Raw genomic sequence first — 14,891 nt, 5'->3', positions numbered from 1 at the left:
AAATTAATGTAACTTATAGTAATTTACTATGGGGCCGGAAAGAATGGTAGCCTACTCATTCATTCAATATAAACAGCGACTAATTCAATAAAAGACAACCAAGGCTTGTTATTCTCCATTTCATCTCGTGTATTAAGGGATGAACAACATTTTCAATTATTATGCAAGTCTTCATACAGATACACAGTAGGCTGTGGCAGTACATTGCAAAGCCAATACATGAATAAGGACCATGTAAGGTTTATCCTGGTTCACTGTGAGATAACATTACATTAGTCTACATGGTGCCAAGAAATATATATATATTTTTTTTTCAGACAACCATTTTGCCCATGATATATTTACAAAACTTGAGGACAAGGACAGAACATCATGTTACATCCTTTTCCTTCTCACCTTTAGAGAATGAAAACAATACACATCAGTATCTGAACAGAGATAGAAGAGGAGGAACCATGTCCAGTGTTCTTTTCAAATACTTATTCGGGATGGTAATCATCAATTAGTATGGACAGCAGTGTGGTGTGTATCATGAAATACTCTACAACGGTTGACTCTTTTGATATACTGCGTGGCTCATACTGTATTTCTACCAAAAACAATGTGATTGTGATTTGCAACAATTGTGTATTTGTATGCACACAACCTTTAGCTTACCATGAAAAGCCAAAGATACATTTCCACCGTACAATTATTGTATAAACATCATGAACTTTTGAAGAAGTATGAAAAAATACAATTTAAAAGTATAAAGAAAAAGCGTGGCAGGGTCCATATGTCAATGCATTCCCCACTCAGAATACATTCATTTAGTAGTCTGTGTCAAATCAAAAATCCCTTATTTTAATAAAACAATGTCCACTACTACCTGCTCGGCATAAATGGATTGAATCAACTTTGTTTTCACGTCATTTCAACAACAGAACATATTTGTGATGAAGTTGAATCAACATGGAAAACAGATTGGATTTTGCGTGAAGTCTTCACTATAAGGGAATTTAGTCTTTTTTTTTCAACCAACTTTGAACCTAAATCCAATGACATGGTGTAATTTTCTTGTTGATTTCACATTGAATTCACATTAGTAGACAACTCAGCCAACTGTCAATCAAAAATAGACACTGAACGGATGTCTGTGCCTATAGTCGGTATATTCCTTCTTCCATAAACTCACACTGTTTAAACTCAATTTGTTACATATGTTTACACAAATAGTCTCCGCATTTAAAAATGGGCACATAATAATGAAAAAGTAAACATGGCAAATAATTGAGCTCTTCTTCTCTCAACACGTGTCTCTCTCCCATCATTCCCACAACTACTACGGACAGATTATTATTATTAGTATTATTCATTTTTTATCTGAGTGCTGAAGAGTCAGGAAGGTAGCCTGGATATGAGTCTGTCTCAGCACTGCCCATATTTATTGTCACTTCACTGGTCTGTTTTACAATGCAGTTGCAACGGACCTAGCAACAACAGAGCTGGTTTTCTGAAGCAGAGTAAAATCCAGGCTATCTGGACATCTTGTCGGACTGTGATTCTGAAGTGTTGGTGGCGCAGAGATTCCGAGCTTCACAAATCCTCTGTCTGGATGATCCCTGGTTATCAGACGATTGGTGCGGATCTGTCATTGGTCACTGTAGGTCTCAGTTTGACAGTGGCAAAGGGATTCCCACCTCTGGAAAATATTTCAAAACATTTAAACAAAACACATTGTAATAGGTGAGATCCTTATTATTTTTTATTCAAATTTACCATCAAAATCAATGCATAATCTATGCGATAGGTTATAATGTTATAACATAGTTATTATATGACTTACCCCAGAAAGGGAGCCTTTCCAACCCCATTGGGTAGAAAGATCTGTTTACAAAACGAAAGAAAGAGAAACACTTAAAAGTCCAGATACATGCTGTGCATATTTAGTACATGTTGTATTGCCTCCCGTGCAGCTGTGAGTGTGAAAGGTTGCTTCTAGTTGTCTCTAGTCAGACAGGTTGGATAAGGATGTCAACTGTCAACACATATCGTCGTTGTGTCACTCCCAAGTGAAGAACTCTGGGACGTACAGAGATGGAGTGTACCATGACCTCATGCTGGGAGTCAGGAATCTAGAATGTCTAGAAAGGCCAGCACACAGCACACCTCTAGAAACACCTATAGAAACACCTCTAGAAATTCTCTAGAAACATATGTAGAAACACCTCTAGAAACATCTCTAGAAACACTCTAGAAACACCTCTAGAAACACCTCTAGAAACATCTCTAGAAACACCTCTAGAAACACCTCTAGAAACTCTCTAGAAACACCTCTAGAAACACCTCTAGAAATTCTCTAGAAACATATGTAGAAACACCTCTAGAAACATCTCTAGAAACACCACTAGAAACATCTCTAGAAACACCTCTAGAAACTCTCTAGAAACACCTATAGAAACTCTATAGAAACACCTCTAGAAACACCTCTAGAAACACCTCTAGAAACTCTCTTAGAAACACCTATAGAAACTCTCTAGAATGCTGATCTGATTACTTAGCTATGTTTTAGGATGTATGAACGTGTATCTATCTAACAAAAAATGTCTGCACTCTCAGAAATTAAAATAAAATATCTGATGATGGATGAGAGTAAGCAAACTCTCTCCAAGTTGTGTTAATTTTGTATCCTTATCTGATGTTTTGAAGATACAATCTAACAGTGGATCAGCCTGCAGGCTGTTAAGTTTTTGTACTGCACAGGAACACTGCTGCAGTTGGCTTATTCAAACTACTTCAGGACATAACCAGTACCCTAACATTCCACTAGAGGGCAGTCTGTGTCCAGAAGTGAGGGCACAGAGGCACCTACGCGAGAGGCCCCATGGAGTGGCTTACATCAGAGACAATCATTAAACAATCTGGCAGCGACAATAACAACGCAAAGAGCAAAGTCATCTCTCTACGATCACACAATCAAATGGAAGTGGGGGGAGGGGGGTGAGTAGGGGGATCAAAGGGGGAGGGAGGCAAGAAAGTATGGGACTTCTAGAAAGGAAAGGGTGAGAGGTGGGGAATGGGGAGAACAGATGGGGAGGCAACTAGGAGAGGTAGAAAGAAAGAGAAGGGGAAGAGCAGATGGGGGGAATGGGGAGAGGAGGGGAGAGAAAGGGGAGGGAGGGATGCCAACTCTATTACGATAATATCCCTAACAGCAGTGTATTTCTCTCAAAGCCCTGAGGCAGCAGTTCCAGCACACAAAGGCAATGAGAGGAGAGAGAGAGACTATTTGATTACTTCATTCTCAAACCAGCTGACACCGTGCAGGTCCTAATTGAAGCTGTGTGGATGAGCAATATTTCTGTGTAGACCTATACCCCCCTTGTCCTCCCTCCTTCCTTCCCTCCCTCCCTTTCTGTGTCCCTACCTCCATTCCTACGCAGAGACAAAACCAGGCAGGGAGCATTTTTTAAATGTCTTTTCGAGGTGACAGCTCTCTCTCGTTCTCTTTCTCTCTCTTGCTCCTCCTCCACCTCACTCTACTTATGTGCTATTTAGAACCTATAAGGGTTCTTTGGCTGTCCCTATAGGACAACCGTTTGAAGAACCCTTTTGGTTCCAGGTAGAACCATTTTGGGTTTTATTTAGAACCCTTTCCAAAGAGAGTTCTACATGAAGCCCAAAAGAGTTCTACATGGAACCTAAAAGGTTTCTACCTGGAATCAAAAAGAGTTCTCCTATTGGGACAGCTGAGAGTGTGGCAGACAGGGATTACATTAACACACAACCTCAAAACCCTGTTTCTGTCATGACCTAGCTTAATGTGTTCCTGGGAGTGGGAGTACATCCCTAACTAGCCCAGGGGAAAATACACGAGTAAAAAGTCTTCCACCTGAGGAGAGTGTGGAGGTTTAACGTTCACCCTAAGGAGACCGTTTCCCAGCATGTGGGCTGATAAACAACACTGAAATCAAAGTTGTTCAGACATTTGAGAGACCCCGTAGGTCACTTTAAAGTGGGTTGCTGACTGTACTGTAAGGTGAGAATATGGAAGGGATGATTGGGTTCTGACCGTGTTTTGGGGTGAGGGTGTGGAGGAGCTGACCATTCTGACAGGGCTACTCTCCTTCCCGTCACTGTAGTCTGGCGGCGGCAGCAGAACAGGCTCTTCCTCTTCCTGTTCCGGAAGACTGGCCACACTCAGACAGCGCACCGGTGTCCCCAAACTGTAGACATAGACAGATACACACACATTTTAGAACTTTACAAGGTCCAAAATAACCTTGTTTGTACTTATTCTAGACACTTCTTGAAAGACCCCTAAAGATTTGAGAGGATTGGGTAGTTGTAAGCAATATCATAAGATTATCACATGGTTATATGTGTCTTGGTCTTACCTGTTTGAGATCAGTGGTTCATTGTAAGGTCGGCAGTATGATGAAGGAAACCACCCCCGCCTGAAACAAACACAGACACACCAAAATATTTGCTAAATAAAACAACAATGAATAACATCATTAAAAAATATATATATACTACCGTTCAAAAGTTTGGGGTCACTTAGAAATGTTCTTGTTTTTTAAAGAAAAACACATTTTTTTGTCCATTAAAATAACATCAAATTGTTCCGAAATACAGCGTAGACATCGTTAATATTGTAAATGACTATTTATCATTAGAAAAAAACCTTTTGCAATTATGTTAGCACAGCTGAAAACTGTTGTTCTGATAAAACTGGCCTTCTTTAGACTAGTTGAGTATCTGGAGCATCAGCATTTGCTGGTTCGATTACAGGTTCTATTCTGGTTAGTGCTAGTTTGCTCTCTTCTGTGAAGGGAGTAGTACACAGTGTTGTGCAAAATCCTCAGTTTCTTGGATATTTCTCGCATGGAATAGCATTCATTTCTCAGAACAAGAATAGACGCGTTTCAGAAAAAAGTTTTTTGTTTCTGGACATTTTGAGCCTGTAATCGAAACCACAAATGCTGATGCTCCAGATACTCAACTAGTCTAAAGAAGGACAGTTTTATTGCTTCTTTAATCAGAACAACAGTTTTCAGCTGTGCTAACATAATTTCAAAAGGGTTTTCTAATGATCAATTAGCCTTTTAAAATGATAAACTTGGATTAGCTAACACAATGTGCCATTGGAACACAGGAGTGATGATGACTGATAATGAGCCTCTGTGCGCCCATGTAGATATTCCATTAAAAATCAGTTTCCAGCTACAATAGTCATTTACAACATTAACAATGTCTACACTGTATTTCTGATGAATTCTTTGTTATTTTAAAGGACAAAAAATGGCTTTTCTTTCAAAAACAAGGATATTTCTAAGTGACCCCAAACTTTTGAAAGGTAGTGTATATTCTCACTTGTAGTAAGCCAAATGTCCCCGAAGGCATGTGAAACACATATTTCAATGATCAAATATATGACAGATTTGCTTCGAAGACACTGTTTCAAGTTGAGAAATACAGAAATTGTTCCCAAGCCAAATCTCACTGTAAAAAAAAAGAAGAAATGTCATATTGTATTATACTAATATTAAATGGGTTGCTTATGGGCTGTTTACAAGTCTCTGTTCGTGACAAGCTGTCACTGATAACTTTAAAAACAATTTCATACCCAAAGCAATAATAATGGCTGACAATGTCAAAGGGTCATGAAATGAACTTAGCTAATTGGTTTCAGAGGGAAAATGTCAAGGCAGGTAGACTAACATCTCTGCTTAAAGGACTCTCTCTCTCTCCCTCTCTCTCCTATTCTCTGATCTTTCACCTACATATGAGCACTAATGACTTTAATGAACAGATAGAGAGAGGGAGACACAAGACCAGCCATCAAAGCATGCACACATAATTACCAAGGTGGCTTTGAGCCATCGGTCTCTGGGGCCTCACCGCAATTACCCACACCTGGTCTTCTGAAATAATATTCAATTACCCACACCTGGTCTTCTGAAATAATATTCAATTACCCACACCTGGTCTTCTGAAATAATATTCAATTACCCACACCTGGTCTTCTGAAATAATATTCAATTACCCACACCTGGTCTTCTGAAATAATATTCAATTACCCACACCTGGTCTTCTGAAATAATATTCAATTACCCACACCTGGTCTTCTGAAATAATATTCAATTACCCACACCTGGTCTTCTGAAATAATATTCAATTACCCACACCTGGTCTTCTGAAATAATATTCAATTACCCACACCTGGTCTTCTGAAATAATATTCAATTACCCACACCTGGTCTTCTGAAATAATATTCAATTACCCACACCTGGTCTTCTGAAATAATATTCAATTACCCACACCTGGTCTTCTGAAATAATATTCAATTACCCACACCTGGTCTTCTGAAATAATATTCAATTACCCACACCTGGTCTTCTGAAATAATATTCAATTACCCACATTCAATAATATTCCCACACCTGGTCTTCTGAAATAATATTCAATTACCCACACCTGGTCTTCTGAAATAATATTCAATTACCCACACCTGGTCTTCTGAAATAATATTCAATTACCCACACCTGGTCTTCTGAAATAATATTCTGAATGGCACAGATACAACTGCTTTAACAATGACATTACTTTCAGACCTGACATTGAACGGCTTAACAAACCATAATGAGCCCCAGTTTTCCACTGCGTTACTTTCAACTGGTACCTGGTTCTATCGCCACTGTCGTCAGAGATGAACAAAAAAATAGCTATATATCCGCATCACTCTCAGAGAAATAAGTAGTACTGCTCGGTTTTACACAGTCAAATGTAACAAATGTTTTTTTTATAAAGAACTGTACAAATTGTATATTTATGACATCAATATTTAAAAAATATTTCAAATAAATAATGCAATACAGTAGTATTTGATGATCTGTATGAAAAACATTTACATTTGACATTTTAGTAATTCAGCAGATGCTCTTATGCAGTGAAACTGACGAGTAATTATAGCATCTTAAAATAGTTAGGTGAGACAACCACATATCACAGTCAAATATACAGGATACGAACACTCCACAGAAGGAAATTGCACGAATGTTGGTGCCAACATTGCATAACTTCTCTGAGAGACCTTAGATCTGCATCTATAGGTTAATAAGGCCTGAATTATTGTGTAATAAAGGTGTAATAAATCTTTGTAAACGTGTAATAAAGCTTTACAAACGCTTAATTACCAGTGACGTCAATAAGCTTTTATAAACCTGTAATAAAGCTTAATAAACCCTTAATAACCAGTAAATAGTGACTTACTGCCAGATCTTCTCCAGGTTAATGAGCCTTTATAAAGGAGTAATAAAGCTTCAAAAAGGTTCATAAAGGTCTTATTAACCAGTGAATAGAGACTCACTGCCGGGTATTCTCCAGCTCTCCATACAGCCATCCGTCCTTGTCCTCCTGGATTAGCAGCATGATGATGTCACCATCGTCAAAGGAAAGGAGTGTGTTATTGTTGCCGGCCGTGTGAGGGAAGATGGTCCTGACCCGTTGCTTCCTGCCCACGTTCAGCCCCGAACCTATCGACACCGACCTGGACAGAGACAGACTGCCACCGTCCTCCATACTGCCCTGGTCTGTAAGGTCAAAGTTCAAGTTAAATGTTTTTTACTATCAAATTGCAGAAAGACAGCAAGGACTCTCTGAAATACCTGATATTTACAATAGCGGAGTTCAAATTGATACTTTGCTAAGTATATCAGGGAGAAGACATGGTTTATGGCTAGTGATTTATAATCCTGGTCTAAATGACCACGCGGAGAAGAAAAATTGCATCATTAAAGAGGAGAATTGGTTTTGCAGCGTAATTTTCTGTATAATTTGAACATTCAATAAAAGAAGACATGGAGAACAAACGAAGTAAGAACAGATACATTAGCAGGATTAAAGGGAAGATGCAGAACAATTTGAAGGGAATTCAGTAGCCGTCCTGAACCTTTGGATTTCTGAATATGATCTGTCTAGACTCTAGCACATTTACTCAATAAGGCCCCGGTGCACAAGATCAAATATTCAGAAACAAGACATTACATGTAGATTAGGACAGCACCTATAGTTTTATCTATTTTATCCATTTGTACAAGTCAGATTACGAAAGGCTGCATACTTACATGGGGAAGGTGGTGTGAGACTCTGTAAAACTAAACATAATCCCTGTATAAGATACCAGCTACCAGAACCTGCTATATTTTCACATTTTTGATATGGAGTACATGTACAACTACACACACAATGAAACACATACCCATACTTCAATCCAAAGACTGAAGCCTGAGGTGTGAGGCTGCAGTAGTACCTGAGTTGTGGTCTGATGTGGAGGCGTATGTGGATGTGATGGAGGCGTCCTGGTTGAACATGTTAACCAGTGGACTGATCTGGGCCTTCAGCTGGGGGGCTGGTGGGGGAACCATCGAGTCCCCATTGCTCTGATCGAGAAGACATAAAACAGGTTATGTTATGCACATGCAAGTCACAGTACACAATCCATCTAGAAGAGCAAATACCATTTATGAGAAGAGCCAAGCCTTTAAACCAAGTAAAGCGGTGAATGATTGTCCTTCTCTTGTTATAGCATTGTAACAACAGTGTAATAACAGCCATGACGTCCCACTCACCCTGTTGTAGCGCTCAACGCGAGGCGAGGCTTCTGGGGATCCAGACATGGGAGTGCGGAGCCCCTTTATCATGGTCATCACTGTGTCAGGGACCTTGGTGGCATCACTGCATTTATCCTGCCAGCTGGGCAGCTTCACCGCCAGCAGCTCTTTGGCCTACAGTGCAGATAGTTATAGACCAGTTATAAAGGTGCAATAAAGCTTTATGAAGCATTCATAACTGTTATATGGCCAAGTTAGGGGGAGCATTGGTTACAGTGCTGAACAACACATAGAATCTCAGCCATATCAACCCCAAGGTGGGCATAATGCCTCTATTTGGTAGATTTGAATCCTGCTGTTGTTGATGTGATTAACTAGGAAGTAACCCCTCTGTGTATGAGGATGTCACATCACTGTGTCTTCCTTTAAGTCAAGGTTAACTAAGGCCTAACAAAGTTGATTTACTGTTTAACGGATGCCCCACTTCACATAAATATATTTTTTATGGTTTTGAACATTTAATTGATTATTTTAAATTATTATTTTTGACGAAACAAACAATTCACTTTTCTATTGTAGTAGGTTGGATTCTGTTCAATCCCCTTAAATTGCATCATGTGAATCCAAATAAAAATGTGTAAATTATGAACAGTCATTTTCTAACAAAAAAAACTGTAGCCTTCCATTTTTTTAACCTTTATTTAACTAGGTAAGTCAGTTGAGAAAATAATATTATTTACAGTGATGGCCTAGGAACAGTGGGTTAACTGCCTTGTTCAGGGGAACAGTGGGTTAACTGCCTTGTTCAGGGGAACAGTGGGTTAACTGCCTTGTTCAGGGGAACAGTGGGTTAACTGCCTTGTTCAGGGGAACAGTGTGTTAACTGCCTTGTTCAGGGGAACAGTGTGTTAACTGCCTTGTTCAGGGGAACAGTGGGTTAACTGCCTTTTTCAGGGGAACAGTGGGTTAACTGCCTTGTTCAGGGGAACAGTGGGTTAACTGCCTTGTTCAGGGGAACAGTGTTGTTCAGGTGAACAGTGTTGTTCAGGGGAACAGTGGGTTAACTGCCTTGTTCAGGGGAACAGTGGGTTAACTGACTTGTTCAGGGGAACAGTGGGTTAACTGCCTTGTTCAGGGGCAGAACGACAGATTTTTACCATGTCCGATCGGGGATTCGATCTCACAACCTTTACGGTTACAGGCCCATCGCTCTAACCACTAGGCTACCTGCCGCCACCATTTGGGTTGTGTGACTGCAAAACCTGTTTTGTAGATACTTTAAGTTGATTTGGGCATTCTATTTATGGGACATTGCAACTCAATAGATGCCAGTCAGCCTGCAAACACTAAGGTAAGATAAATATGACAAAACTAGAAAAGGTACATTTTCTGAAGAAAGTGTGTGCTTGCAACAGCTGTCTAAAAATATTTGTATGGTAGAGGGAGAAGTCTTAAATGTATAATTCAAGCTGAATAGAAGCTGAAGCAGTTAGTTCTAGAAAGAATAGGTCTGATTACTTTAGTAGATTGCTAGAGTATTCAGACCCCTTGACTTCTTCCACATTTTGTTATGTTACAGTTTTATTCTAAAATAGATTTTAAAAAAGAGTTTATGCCTTCATCAACCTACACACAATACCCCATAATGACAAAGCAAAAACAAGTCATTAGACATTTTTGCAACAAAAAACCCCCCAAAAACAAACCAAACATAAGTATTCATAAGTATTCAGACCCTTTACTCAGTACTCTGTTGAAGCACCTTTGGCAGCGATTACAGCCTTGCATCTTCTTGGGTATGATGCTACAAGTTTGGCACACCTGTATTTGGGGAGTTTCTCCCATTCTTCTCTGCAGATCCTCTCAAGCTCTGTCAGGTTGGATGGGGAGTGTTGCTGCACAGCTATTTTCAGGTCTCTCCAGAGATGTTCGATCTGGCTCTGGCCTGGCCATTCAAGGACATTCAGAGACTTATCCCTAAGCCACTCCTGCGTTGCCTTGGCTGTTTGCTTAGGTTCGTTGTCCTGTTGGATGGTGAACCTTCGCCCCAGTCTGAGGTCCAGAGCGCAAATTCTTAATTCCTTACTTTAAAAAAATGAAATCTACTTTAGGCCTAAATTACTAAAGGTTAACTAAAGGACTAAACCCCTTATGTGCAGTACCTTCTCATGGAAGGCGGTGACATGGTAGGAGAACATGCAATGTTTGTCGACCAGAAAGCAGAATCTTCTCTTCTCCTCCAGGAGGGCCTCTCTGCAACCATCAGCGATGAACTTCTGCATGTCAGTCTGCCGCGACGAGATGGTCTTCATATACTGAGGGGAAGAGGAGGGAAAGAGGAGGGGACACGTCATTAAGGAACTAAAGGGGACAGGTCAGTTAGGGTTAGCTGAACTGATGGGGGGGGTCATTAAGGAACTAAAGGAGACAGGTCAGTTAGGGTTAGTTGAACTGATGGGGGGGGTCATTAAGGAACTAAAGGGGACAGGTCAGTTAGGGTTGGTTCAACTGACGGGTGGGGGGGTCATTAAGGAACTAAAGAGGACAGGTCAGTTAGGGTTGGTTGAACTGATGGGGGTGGGGGGTCATTAAGGAACTCAAGGGGACAGGTCAGTTAGGGTTAGTTGAACTGATGGGGGGGTCATTAAGGAACTCAAGGGGACAGGTCAGTTAGGGTTAGTTGAACTGATGGGGGAGGGGTCATTAAGGAACTAAAGGGGACAGGTCAGTTAGGGTTAGCTGAACTGATGGGGGGGGTCATTAAGGAACTAAAGGAGACAGGTCAGTTAGGGTTAGTTGAACTGATGGGGGGGTCATTAAGGAATATAATAATAATAATATAATATAATATATATGCTATTTAGCAGACGCTTTTATCCAAAGCGACTTACAGTCATGTGTGCATACATTCTACGTATGGGTGGTCCCGGGGATCGAACCCACTACCCTGGCGTTACAAGCGCCATGCTCTACCAACTGAGCTACAGAAGGACCACAGGAACTAAAGGGGATAGGTCAGTTAGGGTTGGATGAACTGACAGGGGGGGGGGTCATTAAGGAACTAAAGGGGACAGGTCAGTTAGGGTTAGTTGAACTGATGGGGGGGGTCATTAAGGAACTAAAGGAGACAGGTCATTACTGGGTTACTGACAGCCGTACTGTTAACTCTGCGTGTACAGTATATGTATGAGATTGTCTCCAGATACTGACGAGAGGACACAGAGGGAGACTGATTGTTAAAACATTCAGTAAGGTTGTAATTGCATGCTCAGACAAAAGCAGCTTGCTTAACTGTTCAGGAATAACTAATGAGCCTTCTAATCAAAGTCTCTCCTCTGTCTGGCTCAATCTCATCCCCTGTTGTTACTCCACCATCCCTATCCTGTCGAAAATCACCCTGCTGAAAGAACCTGTGTCTGCGTCCCAATGGCACCCTATTCCCAATGTAGTGTATAGTCAAATGTAGATCACTATATAGGGAATAGGGTAACATTTGGAAAGCAGGACACACTCATTCCCAGAGAGTGACTCAGAACTGAAACACCCTCACAAAGCAGACCACGGAATCTGACATCACACACAGACAAAGCTCAGCTCCTCTTTGAAACAACTCTCTCCCTCTGTCTCCTCCCTTATCTCTCCTCTCCTTTTTCTGGTTGTCATGACGACAGCAAAAGCTGGTTAGTCTCTAGGGTTGTGGTGGTGGTGTCACAGACCCTCCTTTCATGTTTAGCCCAGTCTCTCTCTCTCTCTCCCCCCCCCCCTCTCTCTCTCTCTCTCTCTCTCTCTCTCTCTCTCTCTCTCTCTCTCTCTCTCTCTCTCTTTCGCTCTCTCTCCCACTCCCCTGTCTCTCGCTCTTCCCCTCCCTCTTCCCCCTACGATGGGGCCACAACTAAACTATGGAGCTTAATTTCTACTGCAAACAATAGCTGGAAGACTGAGAAAGACAGAGAGGAGGAAGAGAGAGATAGAGGATAGAGAGAGAAAGACAGACATAGGGAGAAAGAACCATTTCAATGTACTTGTGCATGTAACAAATACGACTTGAAACTTGAATTGAGCTCAAGTGTTGCAGCGACGGATTTGTGGGCAAATTCCATTAAAGACATTCATGCATGACTTTGGAGAGAGCAAGATGTTAACTTTTCCATCCATTTCTATATTCTGACAACTGAACCACAGAAGATCACAGTAGAGGCGAAACTAAATATACTCTACAGTCTGATACATGACAGTAGAAAGTGTTCATGGGTGTGTGCATGTATTTGCCCTTATCTAGTCTAATCAACAGGTGTCATAAACATAGGATAATGACAAACCAGTTTCCTTCCACATAGCAAGCCACAATACATTACTGTCTATTAGTTTCTCTGAGATAAAACTCGATTACAGCCCTCTTTCCATAGGCAAAGGTAATCTACATACTGAAACAAAGATGGTTAATAGCAAGATAAAAACCAAGAAGCCATTAAGAAGAGATCATGATCACCGAATAGAGAGAGAGACACGATTCTACTCTTCAAAACCTCCAGTTAGTTAGTGCTTCTCGGATTTCAGTCAGAACAATAATACAAAATGTGTTGCAGCTCAATATATTGGGCCCCTTACTAAAAATAAACCCACCTCATAAACTGACACTCATCAAAGTCGGGCCGGTGAAACCCGTCAATAAAATAGGAGCGGACGAGGAGTTATTGCACAGGCAGCCTTGTGTCAAGCAGAGCCAGAGTGGGTTTCATCAACAGACAGCATCTTCTTGGCCCCTCTCTCAACTTGTCCTATTGATTTACTAAAGAAGTCTATGTTTAATGTATACTGTGTTAGGAAGACTATTACTGTATATCCTCTGATTCCTGTAAGTGGCTAAATATGCTACCAGGCACCACTCCAAGTCTACTCTATTTGAGTGGACATTATTGACTATAAATGCCTCACCCATTCCCAGTCCCACTACATCCTACAAAGCTTTTCAGCGAGTGTATACTACCAACCGACTCAAGACCAACTACAAACTCCTAAGTGCACACTTCATACTCCAGATGGGGCTGTACCCTTGGCCAGTCAAGGGTACATGCTTTTTACACCCACTTGAGAGCACAATCCTCATGCAAGAGTGTACAGTGCTCCCACTCCTCACATTCACTAAAATACACTCTCCATTGTAATGTGATGACAGCCATTTGGTCCCTTTCGATGAGCCTTCAGTGTGGTTTATAGGTGAAGGGCAGTGGTGAACAAAGAAACCAATTTTCATACTTGAGTAAAAATAAATTGCTAAAATATCCGTAAGTATCAAAGTCAAAGCAAAAGTATAAATCATTTCACATTCCAGATGGCATGATTTTCTTGTTTTTTTTTTAAACAAGAAAATCACTCCAACACACTCCAACACTTAGGCAATAATTTAAAAACACATTTTTGTTAGTGAGTCTGCATGATCAGAGGCAGGAGGGATGACCAGGGATGTTCTCTTGATCACTTTGTGAACTGGACCATTTTCTGGTCCTGCTAAGCATTCGAAATGTAAGGAGTTCTTTTGGATGTCAGGCAAAATGCATGGTGTAAAAAGTGCATTATTGTCTTTAGGAATGTAGTGGAGTATAAGTAAAAGTTGTCAAAAATATAAATTATAAAGTACAGCTACCCCCCAAAATGACTTAAGTAGTACTGTAAAGCATTTTAACTTAAGTACCTTGCAGCACTGGTGAAGGGGCAAGACAGTGACGGCACTCCAATTTACATTTCTACAAAGAATCTGCCCGCAGCTATACTGTAGGTGTGGTGGTATTGTGTATATTTAGTGTTCATTTCCTGTCCACCCGCTCGCTTTTATGTACAGTTTTTCCACCTTGAGGTGTGCGGCAAGATCAAGGAGCCACCTGGGCCAATGACATACCCTATTTTCAAGACAAAGTTAATAAATGTTTTCTTTGATATTCTCGATGGGTTATTGCCCTATGTGTGCAAATCATTTAAGCGATAACACCCTCGAAGCTGGTGTTTGGAGGTCATATTGGCACGGGTGTTGTTAGGCCCGAGAAGAAGTCAATGTCCGGCAAACCGTGCCAATATATCCTCCAAACACCGGCTTCGAGGGAATTATCACTTTTATACAACGGGTTACCAACATATCCAAATAATTATTTACATATTTTTATAACAAATATTATTTTGATGGATTTATTAATACTATTTCATCCTTCCACAAGATATAGTCCTGACACAAATCCAAGGTTGCTACCCAAGCCGGCTGGTCGTTGGTTCTATCGGTTTGGTTGCCAGAGACGTGACCCAGA

General features: G+C 40.7%; 1 protein-coding gene across 3 annotated transcripts in view; it reads right to left on the bottom strand.

Annotated features, from left to right (window-relative positions):
• Nucleotides 1–99: 99 nt before the first annotated feature.
• The window catches only part of LOC124040186 (brain-specific angiogenesis inhibitor 1-associated protein 2-like protein 1), a 48,321-nt gene continuing 33,529 nt past the window's right edge, over nt 100–14,891 (bottom strand). The window contains exons 7-15 of one of the 3 annotated variants that reach the window (XM_046357117.1): nt 10,758–10,910; nt 8,614–8,769; nt 8,295–8,424; nt 8,110–8,139; nt 7,353–7,575; nt 4,377–4,436; nt 4,052–4,205; nt 1,826–1,866; nt 100–1,681 (exon numbers count right to left, since the gene is read on the bottom strand). In XM_046357117.1, coding sequence (XP_046213073.1) covers nt 1,609–1,681; nt 1,826–1,866; nt 4,052–4,205; nt 4,377–4,436; nt 7,353–7,575; nt 8,110–8,139; nt 8,295–8,424; nt 8,614–8,769; nt 10,758–10,910 — 1,020 coding nt within the window. In that variant the 3' untranslated portion in view covers nt 100–1,608. The remainder of the gene's footprint in view (nt 1,682–1,825; nt 1,867–4,051; nt 4,206–4,376; nt 4,437–7,352; nt 7,576–8,109; nt 8,140–8,294; nt 8,425–8,613; nt 8,770–10,757; nt 10,911–14,891) is intronic. The other 2 variants (XM_046357119.1, XM_046357118.1) reach the window with 2 other exon arrangements.

This window comes from Oncorhynchus gorbuscha, linkage group LG07, assembly GCF_021184085.1.
Source record: "Oncorhynchus gorbuscha isolate QuinsamMale2020 ecotype Even-year linkage group LG07, OgorEven_v1.0, whole genome shotgun sequence".
Taxonomy (NCBI): Eukaryota; Metazoa; Chordata; class Actinopteri; order Salmoniformes; family Salmonidae; genus Oncorhynchus; species Oncorhynchus gorbuscha.
Note: the sequence above shows the minus strand (reverse complement) of the source record. Positions and strands in the feature narration are given on the sequence as shown.